Genomic DNA, 26,296 nt, shown 5'->3' with positions numbered 1-26,296 from the left:
TAAATTTATGATGAACTGTAATGCATATCTTTTGATAAAATACTTCGGAATGAATAATATTCTGTGCTGTTTAAAACATTCCAAACATGATAAAGCATGATGAGTATAATACATCATTTTGAGCATGTAAGGGCACGTAATCCATGTCACAATCATCTGTTGGACAAGCTTGGGAATTCAAATAGCCCCCAACCTCCAACTCTCCATGATATAAACAGAGGACAAGGCCCGGTTGTAATTGATTATTTATTTTCTACTCCTGTTTCATAACAGGGGCCATCACTCCGTAGGAACAGGGTAGATAAACATTCACACATTCCATATCTCAGTAAAAAAGAGAGCGGTGGTCTACAGAGGCCAGTAATGGCGAGTCACTGTCCACCGTCAGCAGAAAATTACAGACATGATGTGTCAAAATATTGTACACAATGACATTTTCTCATTTTTATCACAAAAGTACAAAAGATCAATTTATCCATGATTCATAAATAGACCACATCATACTACAAATAAAGATTTGTTGTTTTTTTTTCGCATTAAAATCAAGAGATAAATTCTTCAAAAGGTACAGGTCAACAAAATATAAACAAATGGGGAACAGTAGAAACAGTTGGGTTTGCTGCCCACATTGTAATAAATACTAGAATCTGGCTGTCTTCATGGATTTTAACAATGTACAGATAAATGCTTATTAATCATTCATTCTACAACAAAAAAGCTTGCCTTTAAGGTCAATGTACAAACAAAAGCCTCTCTCCCAATTGTCCTGTAATGTCATTTCATTGAGTTTAGATAAAGTCACATTCTTAAGTCTTTCCCACTCAATGGTCAGTCCTCTCCTTACTGTGAGCTAGATAACTAAGTTACCAGTGTTTTCTCACTCTCTGTGTCAGCTTTACACATTAGACAAGTTACAGAGCACTCATTAGAGTTTAGTTGAGATCTTTAGAACTGCATACACACCCAGTCTGTCATGAGGATTATTGTCAGTCTCTTTTGCACTGGCACTGATCAACACAGTGTACTTTAAGTCTGGATCATGGCCCTTTGGGCCTCGGGTCATCACAACAGTATCACTGGGCCTTCTTTGGTTGATCTTCGTTTTCGTCCTTTGGAGGAGACATGTTCCTGTTAAATTTTGCAACATACGCGTCCACCAACGCCCGGATCTTCACTGGGTTGATGTCTCCACTCTTACTATGACACACCTACCAACAAATGTAAAATATTATTTGTATTTCATAAAATATAAACATCAATTGTTTCTGCATATGCAAAAACACAGAGAAGAATAGCGATTGCAAGTAATGATCAAGAAATTTTTTTCTTATTCATGTGATCGAACAATTATTGCAATTACTTTTTTTTTTCAGAGAAAAAATTAATGCACCAAAACATCACAGATAAATAATTCTTTAAAATGTTTCTGACATTGAAAATGCCTCAATGATTTCATGATAGTGCATTGGTCACCTACCTGACTTTATACCTAAATCTTACCTTTGGCACGGCTCGGCGAAGAATCTCCTTATACTGCTCTTTGTTGACTTTCTTAGCACTGTAGAATGGTTTTAATGCAGTCTTCACTTCATCTACAACCCTTTCCTGCAGATGTAGCTTTCTGAGGTACTGTAAAAACATTACAAAGACACACAATGAAAATACAGAAAGCTCATCAAATACAGATTAACATCAATTGCAATATTCAGACACATTCATTGATTGACATTTACAGCAAGATGACACCATAAGCCTGTTTATTGGTGACATTCACATTAACAGTAACATGACACATACCTTCTCTTTGTTAGTCAGCTCTACAGCTGAGGACGGAATCTCATCCACACTGTTCATCTCGTCCATTATCTGGTCGTAGGTTTTCTCAACGGTAGAGGTCACCGAGTCCTCATGGCTGGAGCGATGTCTATCCTCGTGACTTGTGCGGTGGCGGTCCTGGCGGTGTCGGTGGCTCCTCTTCTTGTCCCGCCTCCTGCTCCGTTCCGACTTCTCTGAGGAGGACGTGGGAATCTCGATGTTTCCGTTGTCCTGCGGTGAAGACATGTCCATGTCCACCATCTCCATGTTTTCTTTCTCCGACTTGACCTTGTTAAGTGTGTGGGTCAGTATGGGAGGCAGGGGAACCTTAAACACATTATTGCTGTTCTTCTGTTCCATTGGCTCCTGCTTGTGCTCATGATGTTCTAAGCCTTTTGATTCTTTCCCAAACATAGCCAGCTGTGCCTGGGTGTTCAGGAGCTTTGTGATTTGTGAAATTTGTTCTAACTGAGAGACTGATGGAATGATGTTTGGCTGGTTCATTGACAGAGCTTCACTTGATGCTATGGAGAGTGGCATGTTGTCATGGACAGACATTGGTACCACAGGGACTTCTGGTCGGATTGAGATGACGCGGTGTTCGGGATGGGGAGGGTGAGGGTGATGTAATCTGGGATCACCATGAGGATCTGAAGTCAGGATAAGATGAGGATCATGTGACAGATGATCTAATGCACCGTTCAGCAGCCCGTGCTGTCCTGGAACAGACACCAGGGATGGGATTCTAGGAGGGAACTGGTTCTGCATGGTGACCATTCCTCCTGGGGTAGAAACAAGGCGTGGGTGTAGGGGGTGTCCGGCAGGGAGCTGCTGGAGATGAGGAAATGATCCAGGGCGGTTGATGAACACTGGGTGATTCATTATCAGCTGTCTCTGCGGGGGGAGGCCACCTGGCTGCTGAGCGGCAAATCCTGGGGCCAGCATGCGGAGTTGAAGGGGAATCTGCTGCCCAGTCCCTGGTAACATAGACTGTGGCGGCTCTCCTGCAGAAGCTGGTAATAGAATGGAGGGCTCCCCAAGAAGTCCCTGACCAGGCATGGGAGGCGGAGGGGGGCCAGGAAGGGGTGAAATACTTTGCATGGGAAGTTCTTTATGCAGAAGTGGGTTGACAGTCATTTGAATGGGTTCAGCAGCTTCCTCTAACACAATGGGTTGATCCTCTGTTGGAGACTCCTCCATATCAACCGTTGGAAATGCAGGATCATATGCACATTCCTCTTCAAATGATCTATCATCCATTTCTTCATCAAAACTTCTATGCCTTTCACTTTCTTTGGTTTTAGCTTCTTCTCTAAGGAAGATGTCTTCTACCTCTTTATGGCGAGACTTGCTTCTCTTGGGCTCCTTTGAGTCTGTTAAAACTTTGATAACATTGGAGATGGCTTGTGGCATGGGAGGTTGAATCACTTCTTCAGTAGGCAGAGGAGGCTCACGAGTCTCACTTTTGTCTTTTGTATGATGATTTGAGGATGAACGAGCTGTAATGATAGGTTCAATTCTGTTCAAGTCCCTGTCATCAGAATTTGTCTTTTGTTTAATAGAAGTTCGATCTGATCTCATTTTTGGTGTTGAATCAAGTTCATCATCAGATAAAATCACAATAGGCTCAGTCTCTGTAGTTTTGAGTTTCTTCTTCTTTTTGTTTTTCCCATCATGAAGACGCTTTATACCATAGCTAAATACATCTAGTTTTTCCTCCTGTTCCAGCCTCTCTTCAATGTCTTGTCTTTGAGGACTTGAGATTAAATCTCTACTATCTCTACTTTTGCGTTTTTCATTAGATTTCTCCCTTCTACTTTTCTTACTTGAGCGTTCCATAGACCTTGATTGCCCTTCGTCTGTAGATTGTCTCCTTTCTACGGATCTAGAGCGATCACGATGTCGTTCTGTGGATCGGGTTTGTTCTTGCTTATGCTGATCATGCTTTCTTTCCACTGACCTTGATCGATCACGTCTTCGCTCTGAAGACCTTGACCGCTCCCTCCTTCGCTCCACTGATCTGGATCTATCCCGTTTTGATTTTCGTCTTTCACGAGACCGTGACCTCTGCCTATTTTCTCTGGACTTTGAGCCCTCCTTTCTTTCCCAGGATCTTGATCTCTCATGTCTTTCCCTCGATTTATGCTCTATTGACCTTGACCTCTCCCTTTTATCCTTTGATTTGGACAATTTTTGTTGAGATCGGGACCCATCTGGCCTCTCTCGAGACCTTGAACGTTCTCTTCTCTCTCGAGACCTTGAACGTTCTCTCCTCTCTCGGGATCTGGATCTTCTTCTCCTTTCTTTTGATCGACTTCTGGATCTCTGCTTACGAGATTTGGATTTGTTATGATCAGAGTCATCTTCCCTGTGATACGACTTTGACTTACTAGAAGATTTCTCTCTGCGCTCTTTAGATGACTCTTTATCTGATTCGTTTTTTCTGAGCCTCTGTTGTTCGTAGATTTCGGTGTTTTTCTCCGTCTTCTCTGCCACACTCCTGTCCTCTGAGCCCCCGGCCACTGTTATTAATAAACCCGGGTCCTGCTCCTTTCCTCTGGAATCAGATCTTCTCCGAGAACCTCTGGGAGACTTGTGGGTAGAGGGTTTACTACTTAGCTCTTGATCCATGCTCTGAACTTTATCCAGTCTCCATTTCTTGTCTGTAAAGAAATTTGGCATAAATGTATAGCATCATTTTTTTTTATTAACCCTGTATTCACTGCTTAGCTATACCTATAAACAAACTTAACATACCTTTTGAATTATATAACAGTAAATTCAAGGCCATTTCTTCTAATTTAAAGCTGATATATTTTACTTCTGAAATATATGTCTGAAAATTCAACAATATATGAAACTAAAGAAAGACAAGAGGCCCATGGGCCACATCGCTCACCTGAGGAACAATAGGTATGATAAAATCAGCTTAATGGAGTCATAATACAAACTATCTGGACAATGTACAATAATACATGTAGATCCTGTATAAATAAAATCCATTTTCCCCTGGATATTCTTATGTTTATAATCATTTGTCCCTTTTCTAACAAGATGATTTTATAGTCTTATCATATGTTGAGTATTGCAGTTCTCAAAATGATCCTTAACAATAGTTTATATATTAGATATAAACGTACATCAAACTATGAACCTTCTCGGGAGGCCAAAGAATTGTCCTGGGGCCAAAGTCTTAACAATTATAAAGAAACATCTGGCTGATTAGTTTCTGAGAAGATTTTTAAAGATTTACCCTATATATTCCTTTGTTAAATTTTGACCCCCCCCCCCCATTGTGGCCCCACCCTACCCCTGGGGATCATGATTTTCACAACCATGAATCTACACTACCTGAGGATGCTTTCACACACGTTTCAGCTTTCCTGGCTGATTAGTTTCTGAGAAGAAGATTTTTAAAGATTTACTCTGTTTATTCCTATCTAAAACATCGACCTCCCATTGTGGCCCAAACCTACCCCCAGGGTTATGATTTTCACAAATTTGAATCTACACTACCTGAGGATGCTTCCACACAAGTTTCAGCTTTCCTGGCTAATTAGTTTCTGAGAAGAAGATTTTTAAAGATTTACTCTATTTAATCATATGTTAAACTTCGACCCCCCATTTTGGCCCCATTCTACCCCCAGGGGTTATTATTTTCACAACTTTAAATCAACACTACCTGAGGATGCTTCCAAAGAAGTTTCAGCATTGCCGGCTGATTAGTTTCTGAGAAGAAGATTTTTAAAGATTTACTCTATATATTCCTATGTTTAACTTCGATCCCCCATTGTGGCCCCACCCTTCCCCCGGGGGTCATGATTTTCACAACTATGAATTTACACTACCTGAGGATGCATCCACAAAAGTGTCAGCTTTCCTGGCTGATTAGTTTCTAAGAAGAAGATTTTTAAAGATTTACTCTATATATTCCTATTTTAAACTTCGATCCCCCATTGTGGCCCCACCCTACCCTACCCTAATCTACACTAATCTACACTACCTGAGGATGCTTTCAGACAAGTTTCAGCTTTCCTGGCTGATTAGTTTCTGAGAAGAAGATTTTTAAAGATTTACTCTATATATTCCTATGTTAAACTTCGATCCCCCATTGTGGCCTCACCGTACCCCAGGGGTCATGATTTTCACAACTTTGAATCTACACTACCTGAGGATCCTTCCACACAAGTGTCAGCTTTCCTGGCCGATTAGTTTCTGAGAAGAAGATTTTTAAAGATTTATTCTATATATTCCTATGTAAAACTTCGATCCTTCATTGTGGCCCAACCCTACCTCAGGGGATCATGATTTTCACAAATTTGTATCTACATTACCTGATGATGCTTTCACACAAGTTTCAGCTTTCCTGGCTGATTAGTTTCTGAGGAGAAGATTTTTAAAGATTTACTCTATATATTCATTTGTTAAACTTCGACCCCCCATTGTGGCCCCACCCTCAGGTGAGCTAAAAAGGTTAAGTTTACAATACAATAAGTTGTTAAAGTTGGTTTCTGGAAGAACAGACTTTGAAAATTTTCTTAATAAATATTGACAAATATTTTACTTTTTTAAGCTTTAGTTTTTAAGATCTGTGTACAAACATAGAATTGTGAGCAAATCGCTGTATCTTGCTTATAATTCGAAGCTTAACACTCAAATATGGTTAGTAAATAGAAATTGTAAACAATTAAACACAAGAAACATGCACTACATGTATAACAAATAAAGAACACAATTTATGTTTTCGAAATGAATCATATATATATACATGTATATACCTACATATTTCCGTCAGCGATATCAAACTCTATTTAAACTGAATAAACTCGAAAAAATGCCGAGCATCTCAACAAAACCTATTGCATTAATCTACATGTACCATTACGCAAAAGATAATGCCGAATTACCGATAGAATGAATTGTATTTCAGTACCCGTCCCCTACATCCGATTTTGCTTAATTTGCGCAGGTAAACAGTTAACTGTTTGATTTACCGAAGTCTCTGTTTGATTTGATACGTAAAAATCACGAAATACAGACGATAGTTTCCAGGTTACAAAGCATAATGAGAACGAAACGAAAATCAGAACAAGCTAACACCAACGTCATGTGTGAAAACTGTCAACGCATTGAAATATTTAGCCTCAATTTACTTCACAAAATCGGCACCAATATATTTTGTATGTTTCAAAATTTCCCTTCATACGCGAACTGTTGCACAACAAGCAAATTCATCATAGTCAGATAGACCCTTTTTCGTATAATGTCATGGCTGCTTTAAACAAAGAACCTCGTTTTAGAAGTATGGAATCATTTTACCGGATGCCGAACCCGAAGCTATTAAACTGATTGAAACACGCATTTCCTTTATTATTATTTTCGTAATAACTCAGATTTGAAACAAAATTTCCACTTAATTTTTGCAATTTATATTTTCCTTCCCATAAGGATAATTTATGCTAAACTATGTTGAATTTGCCTCGGTAGTTCTTGAGAAGAAGATTTTTAAAAATGCACCCCCCTTTTTCTACAGTTTCAAGGTTTTCTCCGCTTTGAATACAGATCAAACTTTTATTTCTGCAATTTATATTCGCCCTCCCATAAGGATGATTTGTGCCAAATTTGGTTGAAATTGGATAAGCGGTTTTAGAGAAGAAGTTCAAAATGTAAAAAGTTTACAGACGGACAGACGGACAGACGGACAGACGGACGGACAGACGGACGACGGACAAAATGTGATCAGAATAGCTCACTTGAGCTTTCAGCTCAGGTGAGCTAATAACTGTGATAAATGCTTCCTGACAGACCTAACACCTACCACTGTATTGTTCTTGAGTGATGATGGCACTGCCGATACCAGCATCAGACCAGGAGGTGCTGGGAACAGAATCATTGGAGTCCTCGTACTCAAACTTCACATCGTCTAGTTGAGGGTTATTGTACGTGGGCGGGTCACCAGGTTTGGGCGACTTCTCCAGTTTAAAGTCGTCTAAATCCTCCATTTTCCCTAAATCACTAACACTATCTTGTGTCCTGTCCTCAAACATGTCACTACAAATGCTTTTATCACCAACCTTCACTTTGCTCGATGCTGTTTTTTCACTATGTTTCTTGGATTTTTCACCCACACCCTGCAAATTTTTTTCAAACACATCTAAGGAAGTAGGTACATCTAAACTGTCATCTACATCTGAATACAAGTCTGTTTTTTTGCTTTTGTGTGTAGTAAATAAAGTTTGATTTGACCGATAGTTTCTGCTTTTACTCTCTTTTCCTTTTCCAGGAGTCCTATGTTTATCACTTTTACTAGTCTGGTCTAACATCACTTTAGATTTATTTTCTCCATCTTTGTCACTACTAACAGATTTCTCTATTTCTCTATCCTTATTTTTCGTCAAGTCACTTTCTTCACTCCATTCTTCTGACATGGCCCTACTACCATCAGGGTTAGATTCATCTAACTCGATCTGCCCCTGACGTTTCTGAATTGTCCAAAGTGAATCTCCGAGCCCGTCATCCTCCTGGAAGGGAACCTCTGGAGGATCTTCAGGTAATTCCACTTTGTCGTCCAGTTCAACGCTTGACGACCCAGCAAATATTGGAAGACGCAGGAATTTACTTCCGGTCCCAACTTCGCTGTCCCCTTGTTCTTTACTAGAGGCTCCTCCTTCAGCTGAAGTTCCTTCCCCTGGTTGGGTTTTCCCGTCTTTTGAGTCAGTTGACTTGGATCCCCCTTCCTTTGGGTCAGTCTTTGCTTTCACTGCAGTCAGAGAACCTGAAACAACATCCCAGAGTTAAAAACTACTCCAACATATCTTGAATTGACTGACATTTTCATCATTAAAATCAATGTAGTTTAATCACAAATCAATTAAACACAGTACAAGATCATTGCACAAGACAAACAAAGTCACATGGGATATTTGTTCTTATAAACATGTATACAAGATTTGTAAAATTTATTCAAAACAAAAAAAATCAACACAAAACATTTCTTAATTTATTTAAGACATTAAGTCAAATACAATTGTAAAGCACAAATATGCATATTTCCAAATAGAATTGTTGAAGCTGGTATCCCTTATTTTCCTCCACTAACTTCAAATTAACTCTTATTTGTATTAACATCCTAAATACGTATTGAAAAAACTGAGCTATTCATATATTCACCAAAAACATTTGCATTTCGATGTTATATCTGATAATTTTAAAAAGGAAATTTTAAAAATACCATCTCTGTGAATTTTGATTTTGTTGGTATTCATGTGAAGCATTTGTTGCCCCTGAAAAATACTCCCTAACAGATCACAAGGCGTGCTCCCACTGGCCGACACAGAGGCGTTCTCTTCCTGAGGGCGGAACCTAGGAAGTACAACAAAATCAATGTTATTAAGAAGTTCATTGATCACAGCAAAATAATTACAAATGCTGGATATAGCTATCTATAGCAATCTTTGTTCCTTGCTGACTAGCACCTCAAGGAAGAGTCCGCTGCGATCCTCACTACAGGGGTCCTCTTCATTATTTCATCGACTGAAAACTGCAGATTTGAGGACATCTTTGGTTTCTTCCCCGAGTGTGACGAGTATCCTGAGGTACATGGCTGATTCTCAGCTTCACTGAAGATAGAAAAAATCAAAACGAATAAATGCACATGACCACTGAAAAAACAACAAACTCAAGTTTACTTAATACATTCTTTGCCAATCTTATTCATGATCCAAATATGAAACAACATAAGGTGAGTAATTACTCTTGGAAATAAAAGAGATCATTTGGAGTTCCCATAATACTGAGTGGGGCAGGGCCAAACTCTTCTGTCCTGTCCCTGGGGCGTTTCTGCAGGGGTATTGATCTCCCTGTGGGGGGTTTGGAGAGTCCCAGACTCTTGGCTATCCTGGACTTCACTGTGGTGACTGGGGTGTCAGCTACAGCTCTTCTTCTCACCACCCTCTTTAAATAGAAACCAAAAATGTCAGTCGGATCTATATACTCTCCACTCATGGATCAAATATAAACTTGTTATTTGTTTAAAATCTCATGCTGATAAATCTCTGTACCTTTCTTCTGAATCCTTTTCTTTTACTTGTTGATTTCTTTTTCCTGCGTGTTTTCCGTTTTGTTTTCTTTCCCTTGGTTTTTTTGCCAGCTAACTGCTTTCCTTTTTTGGATTTTCCAGTTGCACCTTTTCTTTTTTGGGTAGATTTTCTCTTCACCTTGGTTTTGCGACTTCGGGTTTTCCTCTTCCGTCGAGTAGTTGGTTTTTTTCTAGTAGCAGCAGAGGCTGTGCTGGTAGATGGCGCATCATCATCGATATCAAAGTCCTTTAATACATATATACAGAAACATGTAACAAATAGTTCAGTGGTATGAAAAATAACATTCTCAATTTAATTTGCTTCATTAACAACTTACATTTGCATGTTCATTGATTTCATTTTTGTACATTATAAATAAATGAACATTGCATTTTAATATTTGCTTATTTGCAGGATTTACCATCATTTCAGAGAGTTCTTACAATACTTTTAGGAAATTTAAATCCTAATTGGGAACATTCAAGATTTTCATGTGTAGCGGCAAACTTAGAAATACATATACATCGTAATGACCGTTGGAAAAATCCATACAGTTCATATAAGGTAAGAATGGTTCCCAATTTTAATTCAATGGCCCAATTATAGACAACCCACAGCCATGGCTCAATAACCAGTAGATTTCATTTACCTCATCTGATAAATCATGCTCAGACTGGTCAGAGCTTTCTGAGTCTGACAATATGATCATTCTGCGGTTGAATCGACTGCGTCTTATTTCCTGAATCTGTCGGTAGATTCGATCACTCATGCGTGTCCTGGCCACCTGTCGTCGGTGGACCCTGGGTCTGAGGGAGTGAGGCAGAACGCCAGCCTCCTGTATGATATGGTAGATCTCCTCATCATCACTGACCGTCACTGCTGCTTCTCCTAAACACAGCAATGAAAACTTCATTAGATAATATCTTTGTGTAATTTTTTTTGCTTATTATTTGGATAATTTTTCAGAAAGTTAAAATATACTAATCAATTATTTTTTTTATATCAGATGGTGTTCAAGTTATGAAACTCAAATAAAACAAACACACTCACAAATATATGATATTCTATTAAAATAGCAAATTAAAGTTTCTGTGATTTCTACAAAATGGAGTAAGTTATACAGAAGGGTGAAACCCATTAGGCATTCATACCTTCCCTCTCTCTGTCTTGCAATGCCTCACAATCGGGACAGTACCATTCTTCTGCTGGTACCTCAGCCAGGGGTGGATTCAAGCACTCACAGTGGTAACTACAAGGCAACAACAGTAGTAGTGAGAGGGAGACCAGTGCTAGTCAAATACTCAGCTAAACTGAAATGTTCTTAAACATTCAATCTTGATAACCTAATTCTCTTGGTTCCATTTGACTTACCCTAAGTCACAGCCATCACATAGTAACAGCCTGTCTTCTCTATCACTCCTCCCACAGGCCTCACAGAATATCGGATCCTCCTCCACATCTGGATCATCCTGCTCCTTGTCTTCAACGGTTATCTACAGAGAAGTAGAGCTTTCAATTGATATCAACATCTCTCACTATACATGCAAAATAATATGTACTTTTGATGTTTTTTTAATTACTTACCTTTTTAAATATTGCATCTTTGCCTGCATGCCTGGCAAAAATCAAGTGAAACACTTGTCTGTCTACTGGGCATGTGTTTACATTCTAAAACACCAAAAAAAACATTTAGTAACCGTGTCAAACAAATTATATTTCAACTGATCTTACTGAGTTACTCCATGGTTCAAACATGAAGAAGAAAAAATGCCTTATTTTGGCAATTATCTTCCATATTTCTTACCTTGGCCCACTCTTGTATACAATCCAGACAGAAGACATGGTCACAGGACTCGGGGGTGCCTACATCCTGGTCCCTCAGCCTGTCCAGACAAATGGGACAGGTCTCTGTGTCCCCATCTTCCTCCTCATCTTCCTCAAACTCGTAGTCCTCTGTCTCTTCACCAGAGTCTTCGTCTGAACTATCTCCTTCCTCATCATCATCATCTTCCTCTCCATCTTCATCATCTGTTTCATCCTCTGTTTCCCAGTCTAAGAGATGAAAGGATCTACATTAGTTGCCATTTAAAAAAAGCACTTGTTATAAATAAATTTACACTGAGAAACACTTACAGTGTGATCCAAAAAACATGTTTGCCACCTAATCTTTTATGGACATCAAATATATATAGCTTAAGATTAGTGTAAACAACTGTGAAAATCAGAAAATGAATCATGTTCAATAGCCAAAGTAGAATTTTCATACTCTAAATAATCCATGTTAATAAAACAATGTAATATAAGGTCATTTTTTTCTGACTCACCACAGGAACAATTGTTTCAGTAGGATTGTCCCTCAGCTCTCTTAAATTATCACACATGTACAATAAACAAAATAAAACTCTCATTTTATACCCTATATCATTACAGAATTTTCTGCCAGAAATAAAATCCTGTCTCAGAAATATGATCAAATCTACCAAAAGTAAAAAAAAACATCAAAAGAAAAAAACTAATTACTATGACAAATATGCAATGAAAAAAGTGGATGATAATTTCTGATTTTCACAGTGTAGCTAGAATACATTCACACAAGCTTGACAAATAAAAATTAGAAATTCACTACCATGTTAACAAGGCTTCATCCTCTTCTCCAATCATCGCTGACAAAACGCGAGTAGATATGATCTGGATTTGTTCAGCTGAGTCATTTCACAAATATTTAGCCATCAATGATTTCAGTTGTTAATACCACTGTTAAGTTTACCTTGCATTTTCATTAAAAAAATGAACTGGTCAACATTGTCATCATCCTGACATCATTTCAGATAACATACACTGTATGTTGCCCTCCCCATGTGTTCATCAGTAGAAATGAATCAATACATTTAAGTATCATCTACCTTACCTATTGTTATGGAAATTTAGAATTGAATTTGAAACATACACTTCTCTTGTTGAGTATTGTTTCTTAACCCATGTGCTTTGTAGTTTGTCCTGTGCAATGAACACTGTATATTTCGATAGAAATGCTACTTTGACTACTGATCATAATCCAAAGTGGGATTGACCTTCACCTTCGACATTGTCTTCATTGACCCCTAGCTCTGTACCCCCATTAGGGTCTACGGTCACTACAGGCGTGTCTTCACCCTCTGCTACGTCTTCGCTGACAGCCTGTTCTGTTCCCCTCTCAGGGTGAACAGATTCCTCCGATGTATTGTTTGTATTCTCCATCACAGCCTGGATTATATAAGACAATAATAATGACATAACATTAAAACCATAGCGGTAAAAATTTAATGGCTTATTGGTAAACTGATCATATGACATCAAGGTAGTGGTTTATAGCAAATAAAAACTGGATTGTACAGGTATATTGTGTGTTTCAGTAACATACACATTCAACTATTGTATCCTTAAAAAGATACATTAATTATAAAGATCATGTTTTTCTTCGCCCGATGGTAAATGCTCAGCTCAATACATTGTTGCATTGCTTGCCAGAGACTGATGAATCTTTCACCGACAACAAAATATGATCCATGACATACAGAAACACAGAAACATCAGACAAAATTACGTGTAATTTATGACGATTTATAAAGTTTTTGAAGATATAGTGGTCATTGCATATGGGTTCTAGTCGTAAGCATAACATTAACTGCTCACCCGAATTCACCGATTGTAAAAAAATATCTTGTCGGCGACCATATTGCCGAGGATGCCCGGATGTGAAAGCGGAAGTGACGTAAAATGCTAAACGATTCACGATCACCCTGCCCTTTTAGGATTTTTCTATCCTGAAAACAATTTAGCATATTTGAAGAGGCGCAATAAAGTGTTTCTTTATCAAATATCATTATTGACGACCCTAAAAAGTTAACGTGCTGAACAAAGCATCTATATAAGTGCTTAAACTAAAAATGTTTGTTAAAGAAATATTTAAACAGCACGTAATAATGATTAACTATAAAACGATTGATTTATTATTACTATGCAGAAAACATTTTTAAATCATTTATTTTTCAAAATCATACACTCATAAAATTATATTAAAATAAGCAAGGAACATTAAATGAACTGAAACAAGCTGAGGGTGAAATGGTCTGGTATACAATTTGACCTGTCACCGTCTGGGATTTATTTATTAGTTTGTACTTGAAACTAGTCGTAAAGTTTGGTGAGGTTTTCTTTAGGTTGGTTTGTTTTTCCGTCCCAGGTTTTTTCCCAATACATAAACTACATACCAGGGACGATTATACGTCCCTGATGAACATTTAGATTGTGTAGATTGATCAGGTCATATGTCGAAATGTTGTATTATTTAATGTTTAACTATATTTTTAAAATGACATTCAATTCCATTGTAACCAGCTGGTAACGTTATACATATATGATCCGGAAAAAACTGGCAGTAATGTGCGACAGAGTGCATGTCCAAAATATAATTATCATCTGATTGTTACTTTTAACAATGATTGGACTGCAGCGTCTGTGTAGTGTATCTCTGCGTCACACCGGTCTGCTTTTCTCAGGTAGTGGAAGAGGTCAAAACCTGGCGACAAAGACACGGGTCTTTGTACAAAGCTGTACAATGTCTACAGTCAAACTTTTCAAGTAAGTTTTTGAAGTTATGCTACAGACACGCTTACAGTTGAAATTAGTCTATAATTATATTGCAATTAAGCTACTGTTGCTATTAATTTTTTTTAAAAGCTTTAATTGAGCTGCAGCAATTTTTTTTTTACATGCATGTATAATAATGTACAGTGATATACAATGTATTTCCAAAACTTTACTTTGTATTGGTTTCATATTAATTATCTTACAAAATTAAAGTACCCTGAAAATAATATTTATAAAGTAAAATTGTCGCGTTTGTTGCTGACCTAACTTTGATAGTTTCCATTCATTACAGACATATTGATGAGAATCAAGAGAAATACATAAAGAGGCTGGCAGATACAGTGGCGATCAAAAGTGTGTCAGCATGGCCAGAATCAAGAACAGACATCCTTACAATGCAGGAATGGGTTAAGGTGGTAAGTTCTTGATTTAGCAGCTGTTTAATATTTGGTAACTTTGTAATAGAGAATTACAGTTGGTTATCAATAGCATGCAGTGGTCGTGCCAGCTAGTACGTACTCTGAATACCGTGCATTTTGGGTCATATGTCCAAAAGACTGCAGCAATAACTATGACATGGCAAGTATGGGTTTTTTCAGGAGTTTGGAAAATTTGGAGCAAAGACAGAGTTGGTTGATGTTGGAACACAGACTTTATCTGATGGGTCCGTAATTCCTCTCCCCCCAATATTTTTAGGAACCCTTGGAAATGACCCTCAAAAGAAAACTCTATTGGTGTATGGACATATGGACGTACAGCCTGCCTTAAAGGTATGATTTTGAAAAAGTATCATTAAATTCTTATATGAGTTTAAATTGGCATAGCTTGTTCAGAGGATAATAAAAATCCAAAATATGAAAAACCTACAAAAGAAGGTGATATGAAACAAAACAGTTTTTAGCTCACCGAGACGAAGTCAGGGGAGCTTATGCTATACCCTCGGCGTCGGCGTCCGGACCTGGTTAAAGTTTTTGTTGCAGGTCCTGTATCTAAGCTATTACTTGTCCTATCTTCACCAAACTTGCATGGATGATGCATCTGGACCTACTTATGGACTTGAAAGACTTGGATGCTGAATCTGAGTCCTAAATTTCAGATGCTGGAGGAGGTTAAGGTTGTTGGACCAGGTTAAAGTTTTTGTTGCAGGTGCCCTTTGATAGCAATATCTAAGTTACTGCAGGTCCGTACTTCACCAAACTTGCATGGATGGTGTGTCTTATGATACTGATGCACCAAACAGGCTTGAGTGCTGAATCTGAGCTATAGGTTTCGGATGCTGGAGGAGGTTAAGGTTTTTGGATCAGGTTAAAGTTTTTGTTGCAGGTGCCCTTTGATAGCAATATCTAAGTTACTGCAGGTTCGTACTTCACCAAATTTGCATTGATGGTGTGTCTTATGATACTGATGCACCAGACAGGCTTGGGTGCTGAATCTGAGCTATAGGCTACAGATGCTAAAGGAGGTTAAGGTTTTTAGAGCTTGTTAAAGTTTTTGTTGCAGGTGCCCTCTGATGATTATATCTTAGGTACAACTTGTACTACCTTCACCAGACTTCCATGGATGGTGCGTCTTATGATACTGATGCATCAGACAGGCTTGAATGCTGAATCTTAGCCATAGGTATCGGATGCTGGAGGAGGTTAAGGTTTTTAGAGCTGGTTAAAGTTTTTGAAACAGGTGCCCACTGATGATTATATCTTAGTTATTACTTGTCCTAACTTCACCAGACTTCCATGGATGATGCGTCTTATGATACTGATGCACCTGACAGGCTTGAATGCTGAGTCTGAGCCATAGGTTTCAGATGCTGGATATGGTTAAGTTTTTTGGAACAGGTCACATGTTTAATAGATAACAGTACTATTTCAAACTTGCATAGTTGATTAAACTGTAATATGAATGAATCACAGAGGAAGCTTCAGATGCAGAGCTTGATCTCCATTATCAAGGATGCTAAAAAATATATCTTAGTTATTACAGGTCCTAACTTCACCAAACTTGAATGGATGGTGTGTCTTATGATACAGATGCACCTGACAGGCATGGATGTTGAATCTGAGCCAAAGGTTGCGGATGCTGGAGCAGGTTAAGGTTTTAATTGCTAGTGCCCTCTGATGATGATATCTTAGTTATTACTGGTCTGAACTTCACCAAACTTGCATGGAGATGCGTCTTATGTATACTGATGCACCTTACAGGCTTGAATGCTGAATCTGAGCCATAGGTTTCGGATGCTGGATGAGGTTTAGTTTTTTTGGAACAGATCACATTTTTATAGATGATAGCTTGCATAGTTGATTTAACTATATTATAAATGAAACGCAGAGGTTGCTTCAGATGCAGAGCCTGATCTCCATTATCAAGGATGCTAAAGAAATCTCCTCACTCAAACCTGCTCGATAGATAGATGTGTTTGTTGATAAATGAAACAACATGATTCCTATGATATAGAATTGTATGGTATGAAACAATATTGTTTAATATGATACAATATAATATCATATAAAATATTATAAAAAGTTATATGATACGATATGATATTGTATCAATTTGTTTGATATTTTATGTTATGATATTGTATCATGATATCGTTATGTATAGTATTGTATATTATGATACAATATTGTATAATATTTTATTGAATTATTTATTGATTATTTTATCACATGATACTATAAGATATTGCAAAATATAATATTGTATCCTATGATATATTGTTTTCCCTTGGACTGAAATGTCACATTTTCATTGGTTTAAACATAGCATGTGATTGCCTCATATATCTCTATATTTGTTCTGTGAGAAATAATATTAGGCAATATGGCCGTCATTGGTCGACGCTTCGCTTACTCATTTCAACATTTCATAGTATTTTATACATAAACTGCATCCCGTAAGTTCTTAAAGTATTTGGAGTAGTTGCCCTTTGAAATTCTTTAAAATTAGAGTAGTTGCCCTTAGAATATTGACGTCACATTGTTTTGTCTGGAGCAGAACAAAATGGCAGCGTCGAAATTTGCTCAAATCTCTGCAGAGGAAAGGGTGAAAACACTTAAAATTGAATAGCAACAAAACATTGTAAGTAACATGGGTGAAGCAAAGATTTTGAAAGAGTATTTGAAAGGTGAGATTGAAAATTTTGAAGAGTTTTTAAAAATGAGTTAAATTGGACGAGATGTAAGGCATCTTGTACATGGCTTTGCGTAGATCATCGCTATTTGTGAATAAATATGTCGCTTGAAAGTCCTCGAGAAAACAAAACACTTATTAGGTTAGTTACTGACTCACTACGGAAATATATTGGGTTGATCAATCTCATAGAAGGCTCGGCTTCCCCTCGCCATCTATGAGATTGATCAACCCAATATATTTCCGTAGTGAGTCAGTAACTAACCTAATAAGTAATAATATTGTATCATACGATATTGTATAATATGATATTGGTTTAAAATATGATATATTATCACATCACATAAAATTGTATTGTATGATATTGTAAAATATATTATTGTATCATATGATACAATATGTATAATATAATATTGTGTTATATAATATTTTACTTTATCACATAATATTGTATCATATGATACAATATCATATTATGTATCAAAAATGATACAGTATCATACAATATCATACTATATTATACAATATAATAACATATGTTTTGTTATGATGTAATATGATATTGTAATATAATACTATATTGTTTTACATATTATGATATTGTATTATGTGATCAAATTACATAAACATATAACACAATACAATGTCATATCATACGTTTCAATATTATATCTCATCATTGTTTATTATGCTATTTTATTGTATTATATGATATATGTTGTAGATATGATAGGATGCAATATTTAATTTTATATTATTGTATTGATTAACATATGAACATATGATTATCATACAATTTTTTTAAAAGATGATATACGATATTGTGTCAAAACAGAATCCATGAATATCCAAGATCATAAAATATGATTTTCATTTAATATGATAAAGGTGGTCTCATAAAGGTGAAGTCTCATAAGAGTGATGTCTCATCTCGGTGAGCTTTGTAATCTGTGATTACCTATGTTTAATTCTAGCAATAGCAATATGTTGCAATAGGTACATGTATATGCTTTCAACAAAATCAGCAGATGAAATCAAACATCTTTAATAAAGCTCTCAATTTTCTATGTGATTATGACTTATTTAGGATGATGGCTGGGATTCAGAACCATTTATTCTGACAGAAAGGGACGGCAAATTGTACGGCAGAGGAAGTACGGATGACAAGGTCAAACACTCAGGTCAAACATGCAGGTCAAACACGCAGGTCAAACACACAGGGCAAACACCCAAACATGCAAGTCAAACACACAGGTCAAACACACAGGTCAAACACGCAGTTCAAACACGCAGGTCAAACACACAGGTCAAACACGCAGGTCAAACACGCAGGTCAAACACACAGATCAAACACGCAGGTCAAACACGCAGGTCAAACACACAGGACAAACACCCAAACATGAAAGTCAAACACTCAGGTCAAACACACAGGTCAAACACGTAGGACAAACACACAGGTCAAACACGCAGGTCAAACACGCAGGTCAAACACACAGGTCAAACATGCAGGTCAAACACGCAGGTCAAACACACAGGTCAAACACGCAGGTCAAACACACAGGTCAAACACACAGGCCAACCACCCAAACACGATAGTCAAACACACAGGTCAAACACGTAGGACAAACACACAGGTCAAACACACAGGCCAACCACCCAAACACGATAGTCAAACACACAGGTCAAACACGTAGGACAAACACACAGGTCAAACACACAGGCCAACCACCCAAACACGATAGTCAAACACACAGGTCAAACACGTAGGACAAACACACAGGTCAAACACACAGGCCAACCACCCAAACACGATAGTCAAACATGCAGGACAAACACGCAGGTCAAACACACAGGTCAAACACGCAGGTCAAACACACAGGTCAAACACACAGGCCAACCACCCAAACACGAAAGTCAAACACACAGGTCAAACACGTAGGACAAACACACAGGTCAAACACGCAGGTCAAACACACAGGTCAAACACACAGTACAAACACCCAAACACGAAAGTCAAACACTCAGGTCAAACACACAGGTCAAACACACAGGTCAAACATGCAGGTCAAACACACAGGTCAAACACACAGTACAAACACCCAAACACGAAAGTCAAACACACAGATCAAACACACAGTACAAACACCCAAACACGAAAGTCAAACACACAGGACAAACACACAGGACAAACATGCAGGTCAAACACACAGGTCAAACACGCAGGTCAAACACACAGGACAAACACCCAAACACGAAAGTCAAACACTCAGGTCAAACACACAGGTCAAACACGTAGGACAAACACACAGGTCAAACACGCAGGTCAAACACACAGGTCAAACACGCAGGTCAAACACACAGGTCAAACAAGCAGGTCAAACACACAGGTCAAACACACAGGCCAACCACCCAAACATGAATGTCAAACACACAGGTCAAACACGCAGGTCAAACACACAGGTCAAACACACAGGACAAACACGCAGGACAAACACACAGGACAAACACGAAAGTCAAACACGCAGGACAAACACACAGGACAAACACGCAGGTCAAACACACAGGTCAAACACGCAGGTCAAACACACAGGACAAACACGCAGGTCAAACACACAGGTCAAACATGCAGGACAAACACGCAGGTCAAACACACAGGTCAAACACACAGGACAAACACGCAGGACAAACACACAGGACAAATACACAGGTCAAAAACGCAGGACTTATGCAGGACAAACACACAGGTCAAAAATGCAGGACAAACACCCAGGACAAACACGCAGGTCAAACACGCAGGACAAACACGCAGGTCAAACACACAGGTCAAACACACAGGACAAACACACAGGTCAAAAACGCAGGACAAACACGCAGGTCAAACACACAGGACAAACACGCAGGACAAACACACGGGACAAACATGCAGGTCAAACACGCAGGTCAAACACGCAGGACAAACATGCAGGACAAACACACAGGTCAAAAACGCAGGACAAACACGCAGGTCAAACACACAGGACAAACACGCAGGTCAAACACGTAGGACAAACACCCAGGACAAACACACAGGTCAAACACACAGGTCAAACACACAGGTCAAACACACAGGACAAACACGCAGGACAAACACACAGGTCAAAAACGCAGGACAAACACGCAGGTCAAAAACACAGGACTTATGCAGGACAAACACACAGGTCAAACACACAGGACAAACACGCAGGTCAAACACGCAGGACAAACACGCAGGTCAAACACACAGGTCAAACACGCAGGTCAAACACACAGGTCAAACACACAGGCCAAACCCACAGGCCAACCACCCAAACATGAATGTCAAACACACAGGTCAAACACGCAGGTCAAACACACAGGTCAAACACACAGGACAAACACGCAGGACAAACACACAGGACAAACACGCAGGTCAAACACACAGGTCAAACACGCAGGTCAAACACACAGGACAAACACGCAGGTCAAACACACAGGTCAAACATGCAGGACAAACACGCAGGTCAAACACACAGGTCAAACACACAGGACAAACACGCAGGACAAACACACAGGACAAATACACAGGTCAAAAACGCAGGACTTATGCAGGACAAACACACAGGTCAAACACACAGGACAAACACGCAGGTCAAACACGCAGGACAAACACGCAGGTCAAACACACAGGTCAAACACACAGGACAAACACACAGGTCAAAAACGCAGGACAAACACGCAGGTCAAACACACAGGACAAACACGCAGGACAAACACACGGGACAAACATGCAGGTCAAACACGCAGGTCAAACACGCAGGACAAACATGCAGGACAAACACACAGGTCAAAAACGCAGGACAAACACGCAGGTCAAACACACAGGACAAACACGCAGGTCAAACACGTAGGACAAACACCCAGGACAAACACACAGGTCAAACACACAGGACAAACACGCAGGTCAAACACACAGGTCAAACACGTAGGACAAACACCCAGGACAAACACACAGGTCAAACACGCAGGTCAAACACGCAGGACAAACACGCAGGACAAACACACAGGTCAAAAACGCAGGACAAACACGCAGGTCAAACACGCAGGTCAAACACGCAGGACAAACACGCAGGTCAAACACGCAGGTCAAACATGCAGGTCAAACACACAGGTCAAACACACAGGTCAATTATGCAGGTCAAACACGCAGGTCAAACACACAGCTGGGCTTTGTTGTGCACATTTACAGTATATGTTGACCAAGGACACAGACATGGATATATAGCAAGGTGTCATGGAGAAACAATTTTGATAATTTGTTACTTCCAAAAAGTTGAGACATGTTTTAAAACTACAGAATAAAACTGACATTGCTGTAAGGATGAATTCATTATTAGTGTTTTTGCTGTAACCAAGCTTTACTGTACAGTAAACCAATGTAGGAACATTTATGTTTGTTCTAGTGATATAAAAATGAGTGAAAATTTTCTCTGTATTAAAGAGTTTTGACTTCTAGATATCAAAAACATTTTTTTTTCTTTGTAAATAAGCGTAATCAAAAATTTGCAGTGAAGTGAAAACATTTTAATACTTGTGATTTGTATTTTCAACGTGTCACATCAGCATTATAATTAATTACAATGTATATAGAAATGCAGCAGAATCAGTTGAATGTCTTTTTTTTGTTGACAGGGACCAGTGTTGGCTTGGTTGAACTGTATTGAGGCCATGCAGGAAATTGGAATGGAGATTCCCGTCAATCTTAAAGTATGTGTTAAAGTTTTACAATGTGCATTACTTTGTACTGTACAACTTGTACTTCTGTATAATGGTTTCACAGAGACAGGGCTATGAGCTGCAATAGTTTTAGAATGTAATGTTTGTATTCTCTAACACATTCTCCATGTTGATGTGTGTTTTGTAGAGTTGTAGTTTAGTGTTTGTTTAGAGTAAGTGCTTTTTGATTATTGCTACATGTAACTAGAAAAACCCCAACATATTTTATTTTTCAGTTCATAATAGAAGGGATGGAGGAGTCGGGCTCAGAAGGTCTAGATGATTTGGTATTTTCTTTAAAAGATACCTTCTTAAAGGTAAACTATTTGTATACTCTCTGTCTCTGTCTCTGCCTTTCTGGAAGAGTATGGGCCGTTTTTTTTTAATGTAAACCTAAATGCTTCTCTGAGTTGTATCAAATATGAACTCTTTTGTAGGGTGTGGACTATGTGTGTATCTCAGACAACTACTGGCTAGGCAAGAAGAAGCCCTGTTTAACCTATGGTCTCAGGTACGGAATTACAAACCCCGCAGTATCATACCATTAGCGAGGTACCAGTAGTGAAAAAGTACCAGTATCTTTAATATACTTGACTGTACACGTTTATCCTCACAATGTCAAGGGTCTTGTGTCAACTTATAGCAGAAAAAACCTATGAATATCCTTAATGTATTTCAAATTGTTTTTAAATACATGTCCTGTGAATGATTAGAGCATCCAAGGGTTTAGATATCTGCGAAGTGTCCTGATTTAGATTGTTTCATGTTGATCTACAAGAAGGACATTTGTAATTTCTTTGTGTTGCATTGGTTTATTGACTGATTTATGTTGATCTACTACAGGGGCATTTGCTACTTTTTTGTGGAGGTGGAGAGTTCTACAAAGGATCTTCACTCTGGTTTATTCGGGGGCTCAATGTGAGTTCTTTTTCTTCAATTTTTTCCATTTAATAGTACACGTACCAAAATAGCAAAGAGTTTATGTTTAATTAAGATAAAGTATTGAGAATACACTTAATAGTGAACTATTATTCTTCAACTCTACAGTGATTCACCCCCCCCAAAAAAAGGAAATACATTTTTCAGGATATCAATGTAGTATTTATTTACAATGATATTTATGTTTTTTTGTTTATATACCCGGTATGTTTTTCTGAATATATAGCTATGAAGGAATGGCTGACCTTATTGCACTCCTGGACACTCTGGTTGACAACAAAGGTCGGATCCTGATCCCAGGGATTTATGACTCTGTGGCCAAACTGACGGAGGAGGAAAAAAAGCTGTACGAACCCATCGACTTTGATCTTGTGAGCAGAATTAACTTTTACATTTGTTTGATACTTTTATCTCTGTATGGACATATAAACCAATGAGAATGTGTTTTGTGTATTTGATTGTTTGATTTATTTGATTGGTTGATTAGAATCATTTGATTAGTGGTTAGATTTGATTGGTTGATTGGTTTGTATTACTGGCAGGAGGAGTATAAAAAAGATGTTGGAGTGACAGCGTTAATCCACGATAAGAAGGATGACATATTGATGCATCGTTGGAGGTACCCCTCTCTCTCCATTCACGGTCAGTCACCAGCTTACACCTCACCCTGTAGTGTTGATGTCCTCTGTTCATTCATACTAATTTTTATCATACAAATTATTGTATTGTCCCATAGCTGCAGATCTTTAGCTTGGGTTTGATGTGCTGTAAAGCTACTGTGCATACATACAGAAAACTATTTTTATTATTTTTTGCTGATGTATAGGAATAGAGGGAGCTTTCAGTGAATCTGGATCCAAAACAGTCATTCCAAGGAAGGTGATTGGAAAGTTCTCAGTACGACTCGTCCCTGATCAGCAACCAGAGGAAATCAGGCGATTGGTCACCCAACATCTACAGCAAAAGTTTAAAGAGAGGAACAGCCCAAACAAACTCAGGTAAACCAAGCAGCATCATTTTGTTCTTGTTTCCTGACTAAAATATAAAAAGAAAATGTTTCAGCAACATAGCATTCAAGCAATTCTTTTTTACTTTCAAATCATTCTTAAAATATCTAGATAGTGGATATTTTTTGCCATCATACTGTTCTGTACTCCGTAGGATATCAATTGAAGGGGAAGGTGGGAAGCCCTGGGTCAGTGACTTTAATGATTCCAACTACATAGCTGGCAGAAACGCAATGACAACAGGTATAAACATTCCTTCCAATGATCAAACTATAGGTTTTAATGAAGAAAATTTTATAGTAATTGTTCATTGAAACAATCAATATATGTTTAATTTGGTGAAAGTTTTGATGAGACAATTATTCTCAAGAAATTTTTGTAGCTTGAAATTTAAAACTGTTAACAACAAACTTTTAACAACAAAGCTGTTTACAACAAACAGCATACATTTACCGGTATGTAGAAACGTAATGTTTGAATAAAAGTGCTCTCTTGACATATATTAACATCATTAAACACAAAATCATGTACTTTCCCTTTTATTTATTCAACTGTCTTGTTGTGTTTTAGTTTTCGGAGTTGAGCCTGATCTGACTCGAGAAGGAGGAAGCATTCCTGTGACCCTGACTTTACAAGATGCAACAGGAAAAAGTGTGTTGTTACTTCCCATAGGAGCGTCGGATGATGGGGCGCATTCTCAGAATGAGAAGATTGACAGAATTAACTACATCAATGGGGTAAGTATCAAAGAAACAGATGTCAGAGTTATGTAGATCTTAATAATTACAGCTCCTCTGCCATGTATGTTAAATTGTTAATTAAGGTCAGAATAAATTTGTTAATCTAGGAATAAATTTTTATTCTGATTTGAATATTGAAAAAGAGAGCCAAAAAGTGCCAATTTGGAACCGTAATTGAAAGTATTCATAACTTTTTTTTCAGTCTAAAGTCATGGGTGCCTACATGATGGAATTAGCTAAACTCTGATGAAGCATTCCTTGTTTCTATATATTGATACAAACTGTTGTTATCTAAATAATGCATAATTATTATAATTCATGCATTTTTTGCATGTTTATGCATGTATTAATGTGTGTGCCATATGTATAGACAGCAATCTTGCATGGTTGACCATCCCATGCTACTCAGTGATATTGATACATGGAATCTTAACATATGTATTTAAGAATAAGAAGAAATGCATTTTAATTATGCCAATTACTGTTACAATGTAATAGTTTGTCCCTGAATGTATACATGTACATGTAATTTAAAAAAAAAAACCAACACATGCACAAAAATATAAGAATCTCAGGTTTTGTTAACTTGGTCATAGATTTTCCTCAGGCAATTAGTATCCATAAGCTCTTTTTTCTGTGGATAAACAGGCTCTGTTTTTCATGTAAACTGACTAAATATATACATACATTGTTTTACCAGTATTTTTGATATTGTATAGGTCATTTTGACCTTTGCACTCATTGTTTCTATTTAATGGTATTTTGGATTGTTTACAATTGTATTATTTTTATTTGCTCCTATTACAAAATTTATTTAGGAAAAAATTATCATTTTGTCAGTCAGTTATAACTCAGGACTGATCACTCAAAGATCTGAACTTTATGTAGTGTGTACATATTTATAGTGAATTAATTTTCTTGGTAGAATTTATCTTTAATTATATTTGATGTGAGCAGGATATTCTAATGTACATTTTACTACAAAAAGACATTTTATTGAATGAAGTTATTTCTTGTAGTTTTTGTCAAATCTTTAACATTCTTAGCTCACCTGAGCCGAATGTCATTGTTGCTTTTATGATAAACAGTGATGCTTAACAATAAAATGTAAAGTGTCACAGTTTGTTCATATTTTGATATGATATTTAGTAGCTGGAGTAATTTCAAGATACTTTTTGTCAGGGTTAGG

General features: G+C 37.8%; 2 protein-coding genes across 3 annotated transcripts; one reads left to right on the top strand and one right to left on the bottom strand.

Annotated features, from left to right (window-relative positions):
* Positions 1-232: 232 nt before the first annotated feature.
* LOC105342022 (PHD and RING finger domain-containing protein 1) lies at positions 233-13,699 on the bottom strand. Its single transcript, XM_011448805.4, has 15 exons — positions 13,566-13,699; positions 12,971-13,136; positions 11,698-11,945; positions 11,478-11,561; positions 11,265-11,386; positions 11,045-11,142; positions 10,543-10,781; positions 9,876-10,139; positions 9,569-9,768; positions 9,291-9,434; positions 9,047-9,177; positions 7,634-8,590; positions 1,798-4,478; positions 1,501-1,629; positions 233-1,208 (listed from the first exon to the last, which is right to left on the bottom strand). Exons 2-15 carry the CDS (start codon positions 13,128-13,130, stop codon positions 1,074-1,076), a joined length of 5,592 nt encoding a protein of 1,863 aa, XP_011447107.3. The 5' UTR covers positions 13,131-13,136; positions 13,566-13,699; the 3' UTR covers positions 233-1,073.
* Positions 13,700-14,072: 373 nt separating this feature from the next.
* Positions 14,073-26,225, top strand: LOC105342027 (cytosolic non-specific dipeptidase). Of its 2 annotated transcripts, none has more exons than XM_034473950.2 (14): positions 14,073-14,513; positions 14,815-14,938; positions 15,122-15,292; positions 18,739-18,819; positions 22,338-22,412; positions 22,658-22,738; positions 22,859-22,932; positions 23,265-23,339; positions 23,587-23,731; positions 23,903-24,002; positions 24,187-24,358; positions 24,522-24,610; positions 24,938-25,104; positions 25,310-26,225. In XM_034473950.2, exons 1-14 carry the CDS (start codon positions 14,371-14,373, stop codon positions 25,352-25,354), a joined length of 1,542 nt encoding a protein of 513 aa, XP_034329841.1. In that variant the 5' UTR covers positions 14,073-14,370; the 3' UTR covers positions 25,355-26,225. The 2 variants fall into 2 exon arrangements, with proteins under 2 accessions (XP_034329841.1, XP_034329942.1); XM_034474051.2 differs by having other exon boundaries at positions 14,074-14,513; positions 15,219-15,292.
* The last annotated feature ends 71 nt before the right edge of the window (positions 26,226-26,296 follow it).

The sequence above is a fragment of the Magallana gigas genome, chromosome 5, assembly GCF_963853765.1.
Source record: "Magallana gigas chromosome 5, xbMagGiga1.1, whole genome shotgun sequence".
NCBI classification, from domain to species: domain Eukaryota; kingdom Metazoa; phylum Mollusca; class Bivalvia; order Ostreida; family Ostreidae; genus Magallana; species Magallana gigas.
This window is presented reverse-complemented; position numbering and strand designations above follow the sequence as displayed.

Excerpts from the sequence above, each read along its gene's own strand:
- LOC105342022 (XM_011448805.4), bottom strand. The coding sequence starts at position 13,130 with ATGGAGAATACAAACAATACATCGGAGGAATCTGTTCACCCTGAGAGG. Across the intron at positions 10,782-11,044 it reads GCAAGACAGAGAGAGGGAAG|GAGAAGCAGCAGTGACGGTC; the intron begins GTATGAATGCCT and ends TGCTGTGTTTAG. Across the intron at positions 9,178-9,290 it reads GCAGCGGACTCTTCCTTGAG|GTTCCGCCCTCAGGAAGAGA; the intron begins GTGCTAGTCAGC and ends TGTACTTCCTAG.
- LOC105342027 (XM_034473950.2), top strand. The coding sequence starts at position 14,371 with ATGATTGGACTGCAGCGTCTGTGTAGTGTATCTCTGCGTCACACCGGT. Across the intron at positions 24,003-24,186 it reads CCCCTCTCTCTCCATTCACG|GAATAGAGGGAGCTTTCAGT; the intron begins GTCAGTCACCAG and ends GCTGATGTATAG. Across the intron at positions 24,611-24,937 it reads CAGAAACGCAATGACAACAG|TTTTCGGAGTTGAGCCTGAT; the intron begins GTATAAACATTC and ends GTTGTGTTTTAG.